At 51.5% G+C, this 8,020-nt stretch overlaps 1 protein-coding gene across 1 annotated transcript; it reads left to right on the top strand.

Moving 5' to 3' along the window:
• Positions 1-498: 498 nt before the first annotated feature.
• On the top strand, positions 499-6,379 carry SLC52A3 (solute carrier family 52 member 3). Its single transcript, XM_060032821.1, has 4 exons — positions 499-1,104; positions 2,765-3,270; positions 5,304-5,427; positions 5,935-6,379. Exons 1-4 carry the CDS (start codon positions 538-540, stop codon positions 6,145-6,147), a joined length of 1,410 nt encoding a protein of 469 aa, XP_059888804.1. The 5' UTR covers positions 499-537; the 3' UTR covers positions 6,148-6,379.
• Positions 6,380-8,020: the final 1,641 nt, after the last annotated feature.

Below are 8,020 nucleotides of genomic sequence, written 5' to 3'. Positions count from 1 at the left end.
AATGAAGGTAATCTTTTCATATGTCTAAGACTTCTTTGTACTTTTTCCTCTGAACTCTTCATATCCTTTATCTACTTCTCTATTGGGTCTTTTTGTTCTTAATCTATAAAAACTCTTTATACATTAGGAAGATAAATCTTCTGTCTGTGATTTACATTGCAGTATTTTCACCCAGGATGTCATCTGTCTTTTGATCTTGTTGTTGGTATTTTTTGGCATTTTTTGCAGAGGCTGTTTTGTTGGTTTTCTTGCTTTTGTGTGTTCTAAGATTTATGCAGTTGAAAGTATCAAATTTTTCTTTTGTGGTCTGGATTTACAAGTCATGATAGGAAAGCCTTCCCCACTGGAAGCTTGCTTATAAAGGAATTTGTCCATGTTTTCTGCTAATAAAAAGCCACCTTGTTCGTGGGGAGGGCCCAGAAGCACAGTCTTTTGCTCGACGGTGAACCTGACTTTGCTCACCTAGTATTTTTCTCCATCCAACACTGCAGGCTGATCTGTGGAGGCAGCAGCCTCCGGCCCAGGGCAGACGTCACCATGGCCTTCCTGATACACCTGCTGGTCTGTACCTTCGGGATGGGCTCCTGGGTGGCCATCAACGGGCTCTGGGTAGAGTTGCCCCTGCTGGTAACGGAGCTGCCCGAGGGCTGGTACCTGCCCTCCTACCTCACAGTTATCATCCAGCTGGCCAACGTTGGCCCCCTGCTGGTCACCCTACTCCATCACTTCCAACCCGGCTGCCTTTCCGAGGTGCCTATCGTCTTCACTGTGCTGGGGGTGGGCACCATCGCCTGCACCCTCTTCGCCTTCCTCTGGAATGTCACCTCCTGGGTGCTGGGCAGCCACCACAGCATCGCCTTTCTGGTCCTCACCTTCTTCCTGGCCCTGGTGGACTGCACCTCCTCCGTCACCTTCCTGCCCTTCATGAGCAGGCTGCCCACCCACTACCTCACCACCTTCTTTGTGGGTGAAGGACTCAGCGGCCTCCTGCCTGCCCTGGTGGCTCTCGCCCAGGGCTCGGGTCTCACCACCTGTGTCAACATCACTGAGACATCAGACACCACCCCGATCCCCGAGACCACCAGGAGCATGGACAGCCCACAGGTACCTGGCATTACCCAGAGCTGTTGCAGCTCTGTTCTTGGTCATAAGCAAGATCCCGCGGAGGGCTGGTGTTTCCTAGATGTTGGGTAGACCAGTGTTCTTGACCTGGCAGCGCTTTAGAGCCCCTGGGGGAGCTGCTGAGACATATGCCAGCGGGCACCCCCCTCACCCCCAGCCCTGAAATCCTTGGGGTCAGGTGTGTTTTGGAATCTGCAGTTTCAGATTTTAGAACACACTTACCCCAAGTCTGGGCCAGGGCCTGTGACTCAGCAATGCAGCACAGTGACCCCCGCTGCCCACAGCCTGGGGCGTTCGTGCCCAGCAGGCAGATGAAGGCTGTAAATAGACTCATATCCAGCTCAAGTGTTGCTGTCAAATGAGTCACAGAAAAATTCTGGCTTTTAGAGCTTTCCGGATTTCAGAATTGCAGATAAGGGATTGTAAACGTGTATGTATTCAGAGTTCCCCAGGTGTCGCTAATGTACAGACAGGGCTGAGAACCATAGACTTTAGACGTTGCTTCAATACCTCGTGCTGTTACAACATCAAACTTCCTCACTGGATTTTGGACAGTATACACACCTAACACTATCCAAACCACCGCAGTACAGCCACGTTTGCGAACCAGTGGCCTGGGCCACCAGAGCATGAAAGCATTTTTCTTTTTCGAGACTTTGAATTAGTTGATAACATTTAAATTTTTTGAAATGTCACATACATAAATCTAGAGGCATGATATCTCTTGGAAAAAGGTCGCCACAGGGCGCCTTTGGGTGGGGCCGCTCTCCTGTCTCCAGCCAGCTCCTCCTCTGAACATGTATATTTGTGGTTACCTGCCCTGGAGGGCAGTCAGGGGGGACAGCTGTAGCTTCTGGGTCAGAAAGAACCAAGTGCGCTGGCTTCGCCACGTACTCCCCGGAACCCTCAGGTAAGACAAACCGCCCTGACACCTCTGTGCCCTCTAAAACCAGGGGTGACGGACCCCACTGCGCGGGGCCGTCAGAAGGCGCACGCGAGCTGCTACGTGCAGCGTGCTGCCGTGCAGTGAGCAATCAGTCAGTGTGAGCGTTTATTATCCATCACTTACTTATTAATAATAATGCCTAATATTATTGTATACAGGCAGACCTCGGAGATAATTGAGGGTTTGGTTCCGGACCACTGCAATAAAGCAATATTGCAATAAAGAGAGTCACACAAATTTTTTTTGGTTTCCCAGTGCATATAAAAGTTATGTTTACCACTATATGTAGTCTATTAAGTGTACAGTAGCATTATGTCTAAAACAACAATGTACATACCTTCATTAAAAAATACTTTATTGCTAAAAAATGCTAACCATCATCTGAGCCTTCAGCAGGTCGTAATCTTTTTGTTAGTGGAGGGTTTGAAATATTTCGAGAATTACCAAAATGTGACCCAGAGATACAAAGTGAACAAATGCTGTTGGGAAAATGGCACCAATAGACTCGCTCGATGTAGGGTTGCCACAAAACTTCAGTTTGTGTACACACACACACACAAAATGCGACATCCACGAAGTGTAACAAAGTGAAGCACAACGAAGCAAGGTGTGCCCGTATTGTCATCATTAATGAGGTTGTTACCTGTGCCCTGACATCATCAGGGATCCGACTGACCCTTGTTTTGTCTTTCCCAGGGAGCTAGCAGCACTTTGGTGTCTGAGCTCGCTAGGACAGCACCCTCCGTGGTCCACCTGGAAAGCCACTACCTCCCCGCCACCTTCTCGCCCTTCGTCTTCTTCCTCCTGCTCTCCTTCATGATGGCCTGCTGCCTCATTGCTTTCTTTTTCCTCCAGCGTCTACCCAGGCGCTGGGAAGCTTCCATAGAAGACCTCCTCACCTCTCAGGTCACCCTCCACTCCATCCGGCCGCAGGAAGGGAAGGACCTGGGCCCCCCAGGCGCGGAGGACAGCGGCAAGGGCCAGGAGCCTCTGGAGGAGAAGACAGCCCCCCGGCACCTGGCCCACCTGACCTTCATCTACATCCTGGTGGCCTTTGTGAACGCGCTCACCAACGGCGTGCTACCCTCCGTGCAGACCTACTCCTGCCTGTCCTATGGGCCCGTGGCCTACCACCTGTCCGCCACCCTCAGCTCCATGGCCAACCCTCTCGCCTGCTTCCTCTCCATGTTTCTGCCTAACAGGTCTACCCCCACCTGGCCCTGGAGAACTCTGGTTGGGGGCACACTTCATGTCAGAACCCAGAATCCCACACCCACCTATCAGGCTGGATGTGTAGTGGTTAAGAATATGGTTTCTGGGGCTCAACTGCCTGGGTTCAAAGCCCGGCTCTGCCACTTACTAGCTTTGTGATACTGGACAAGTCACTCCACCTCTCTGTGCCTCAGGAATCTAGAAAGTGGGGATAATCATAGATCTTCTTCCTAGGTTGCTGGGAGCATAAGACGAGCTAATCTGGTAAAGCTTTTATAGCAGTGGCACATGTCAGGTCCACCGTCACCGCCATTGGCCCATGTGGAGGAGCAAGCAGGAAGTGAGGTTCCCATTTACAAATGGAAACCCTGAGGCTTGGAGAAAGGGTCTGCCGTGGTCTAATTCCCAGGATCTCAGCCCTGCCCTCCTGCCTCCGGCCCATGCCGGCTCCCTTACAGCTGCAGTTCTAGAAGAATGGCTGGGCAAATTGATAAAACGCAGATTGATCCAGCCTAGATTTCAAATTTTTTTTAATATAAATATTTATTTATTTATGGCTGTGTTGGGTCTTCGTTGCTGCGCGCGGGCTTTCTCTAGTTGCGGCGAAGCGGGGGCTGCTCTTCGTTGCAGTGTGCGCGGGCTTCTCATTGCGGTGGCTTCTCTTGTTGCGGAGCACGGGCTCTAGGCGTGCGGGCTTCAGTAGCTGTGGCTCGAGGGCTCTAGAGCGCAGGCTCAGTAGCTGTGGCGTACGGGCTTAGTTGCTCCGCGGCATGTGGGATCTTCCCAGACCAGGGCTCGAACCCGTGTCCCCTGCATTGGCAGCAGATTCTTAACCACTGTGCCATCAGGGAAGTCCCAATTTCATATTTTAATAAGCAGCCTAAGTGGTTCTGATGTAGGGACTTCGGATCCGCACAGGAGAAACACCCACCTTGGGGTTGTGAAACTTTAGGTGTCCCTGCCTCCCACGTGCTCCTCTGCCCTGCCTGGCCTCACAGCCTCTCAGCCCTGCCCACCCCCCACCCCCCAGCCCGGGAAGGAGGAGTAATGAGGACAGGAGAGCTGGACAGAAGATGTCACTTTGCCAGAAAGCTGATTTTTCTCCCTTGAGGTTTAAAAACTGTGGAGGGAAGCTGGAGATTTCTCAGGGAGCAGGACCAGAGGCCACAGACCTGTGGACGCTGAGACGCCCAGAATGTTAGAAATACAGAGTCTGAGAGTCTCAGAATTCAAGAATTTTGGAGCAGAATGAGTCCTTAGAGGCAGGGCAGCCCCTCCACTGTCACCTAGGGGTGCATACCTGTCAGTGTTCTGAAGAATGTGGCCAGGGAGACCCCAGGGAAAAGGCCTCAAATGAAGGATGGTGTCCTCAGTGGTCAGACCGAGGGCCTACATGGAAGGCCACCAGTGTAGTGCCTCTAAGCCAGCCACCAGGACCCCCAGATCATGCAAACCTCACGTTGTAGACAAGGCAGCTGAGGCTGGAGGGAGAAGGGTCACCTGAGGTCGCACAGCACACACCCTGCAGTGCCAGTAACATGATCCAAGCCTCCCGCTCATCAGCGCAGTTTCCTGGCTGGGCTGGGGAGTATCACAGCAGGAAATGGCAGCAGATGGTAGCAGGTGGGCCCACAGCCAGGGCCAGGCCCTGCACACTCTGCTCCCCAGCCCCACAAGACTCATTACACAGGTGAGGAAACTGAGGCTTAGGGACCAGTCCTGCGGGTGGAACTGAGATTTGAACCAGGCTCATGTAGCACTAGAGTCTATTCTGTTTTTCCTGCTGGGATGCTGGGCCCTGCTGTTAACACTCAGGATGACTTAGGCCAGCCTTGACCCCAGGAACCTCGCTGACCCACTTGAACTGGGTAGCCTGGAAGTTTCCACATGGGTCTAACCTCTAAGCCTGGAGACTCTGACCACTCCCTGTGGCCCCCTGGGGCTGGGGCAGGGTGGGGGAGTAGGGGCAGAGGTCAGGCTACTCACCTCCTCTATTCACGTCCCACCCCCCGCTCTGTCCTAGGTCTCTGCCATTCCTGGGGGTCCTTACAGTGCTCGGGACCGGCTTTGGGGCCTACAACATGGCCATGGCCGTGATGAGCCCCTGCCCCCTCATGCAGGGCCACTGGGGTGGAGAAGTCCTCATCGTAAGTATCTGGCCTGTGGAGCTGTCCGCCTCCCACCCCCCAGCTAGCCAAGGCCTGGGAGGTCGAGAGTATAGCCCCTTCTCTTGACCAAAGTCTTTGTGGTTACTCACTCAGGAAGCCCAAGGTTGGGGGGAGGGGGAGGGATGCTTCTTATTTGGAAACAGAGGCTTAAGAAGGTGAGCTGGCTGGTCCAAGGTGACAGTCCAGCTTCTCCCCTGAATGCCACACTCTTTCCACTATGTGTATGTCAGCGTGGCCTTCTCTTAGTTGCCCTTGACTTGATCATGAGACAGAAAAGCTATTGGGCTCTCCTTTGTCCTTGGGGAGGTCAACTCAGGGGGCCCCGTTAGTCCAGCAGAGTCACCCGCAAAAGGCTCTCGTTGAACTTAGAGGTTATTCCATGGGGTCCCCTTAGCCCTGTTCGGTCACCCTAGAAGCGGCCTTCGCCCTTGGGGCTTGCCCCAAAGTTACCTTCACTATTGAGTCTCTCCCAACCAATCCCCGCAGGTGGCTTCGTGGGTGCTGTTCATTGGCTGTCTGAGCTATGTCAAGGTGATGCTGGGCGTGATCCTGCGTGACCGTAGCCGCAGCGCCCTCTTGTGGTGCGGGGCGGCGGTGCAGCTGGGCTCGCTCCTCGGAGCGCTTATCATGTTCCCACTGGTCAACGTGTTGAGGCTCTTCTCATCCGCTGACTTCTGCAGCCTGCAGTGCTCCACCTAGGCCAACTGAAGTGGCGTGGTCCATCACAAGGCCCCGCCCCCATGACTAACACCCGGAAACTGGGACCCCTCGAGGCAAGGCGTGTGCCCAAGGTCGCAGAGCCAGTGGTAGGGAGCTAGGAGGCAGAGCTCTTTAACTGATTTGCAGCACCCTGCTGGAGGATGTTAGAAGCGGAACAGCTGGGAGGTTGAGCTGCCCATTATAAGCTATGTGACCTTGGGGAAGTCACTTGATTGCTCTATCCCTCTGTTTCTTCATCCATAAAATGGGGATTATAAGAAATAACACCTACTTCATAGGTTTGGCACAGGGATAAAATGCAGAAGCACCCAGCACATCCTGATCTGACGCCCAACAGTACTAACAGGAGTGACAATCCACAAAGCCTAGAAGTGGCCAGAGGCGTTGAGAGATGACCCCTTCCCCATATCCTTTTTCCCCCATCGTCTCAGAGAAGCTTCTAGAAGACAGATGGCTAACGGTGGAATCTCAGGCAACTTGGCTTCCCAATTCCCAGTATGGAGGAACACTGCACCCCATGCACCCCTTCCTGTCACCCCTGCTGACACAGGAAGGCCCACTCCTTGGAGATTACGTGACCTCCTAAGAGGCAGAGAGAGGATTGGGGCAGAGGGGCCACAGCAAGACTCTGAACGTGAGTCCCCCCCACCCCATTCACCGGCCGACACTGAACTGGGAGGCAGTCCTCTGAACTCGGGGGAGGAGGAGAGTGGGGGAAGAGTATGTTAGCTACCTGATAGTTTTTTGGTTTTACTTTTTGTTTTTCTTTTTTTAAATAAAGACATTCTCTGCTTTTACACTAAGGTCAGCCTTCCAAGAAAAAGTCCAGCATGAACACCAAAAAAAAAGTTTCAATATAATCAGCTTTCAGTTGGTCCTAAGGTCAAGGCTGAGCTCAGAAATAAACAGAATCAAGGGCTTAGAGAATGTCTGGTCCTGGGACTTCTTTGCTTTAGAGGTTTGTTTTGTTTGCTTGCCACCACCCTTCCTTTTTAATTTTGAATAGATAATACAGTCACATGTTTCAAAAGTCAGAAAATATAAAATGATGTTCAGCAAAAAAATTCCATCCCTGTCCACTCCCCCCTCTGCCCAGTTCCCCTTAACACATACATGAGCACTTTTATTTGTTCCCTGTTTACTCTTCCAGAGATTATGCAAATATAAGCAAATTCAAACATAGAGCCTTTTTACATAAAAAGTAGTAAACTGCTGTGTACTTTGCACTTTCAGGCAACAGTGAAAATGCAGAGAGCCTTCTTGTTCTTTGTCGTGACTGCATAGTATTCCACTGTGTGGAGGTGCCAGATTTGTTCAACCAGCCCTCTGTAGAAAGACATTTGAAGGTGTTGGAGACAAAATTAAACACTAAATCTCCCACCAAACCCAAAAACCTCTCCACAAAAGTAGAAAAGAAAGAAAATAGTTTTACTATTGAATATATGTTCAACCTGATTGTGGTGCACATCACAGACGGTCTGCTAAAGAGATTGCACAAGCAGAAACTCTACCCTTCTATATAGTCCAGTAGACACAACCTATTACATCCAGGTTCTCAAATGATAACCTCAAGTAAGAGAAGTAGATAACACGGTTTGTCATTCTGAACTCAGCTAGTGATTGGGGTGGCTCTCTGTGTTAGCTAATTGTCCTTAACCACAGGAAAGAAGAACTCATATCTTTATGAAAGGAGGTGGCTTCGCAACTTGGAGCCAAATCCTGAGTTAAGCTCCCACACTCCGGAGACTGGGTGATAGGGGTGTGGCTTCCTGATATTTACATTGCAGACAGAGGGTTCCCTTGTGTGGTAAAACTGGCAAGAGGCTCATTCAGCTTTTCTAAAAGCCTCGCA

Source organism: Delphinus delphis, chromosome 15 (assembly GCF_949987515.2).
Source record: "Delphinus delphis chromosome 15, mDelDel1.2, whole genome shotgun sequence".
Taxonomy (NCBI): Eukaryota; Metazoa; Chordata; class Mammalia; order Artiodactyla; family Delphinidae; genus Delphinus; species Delphinus delphis.
This window is presented reverse-complemented; position numbering and strand designations above follow the sequence as displayed.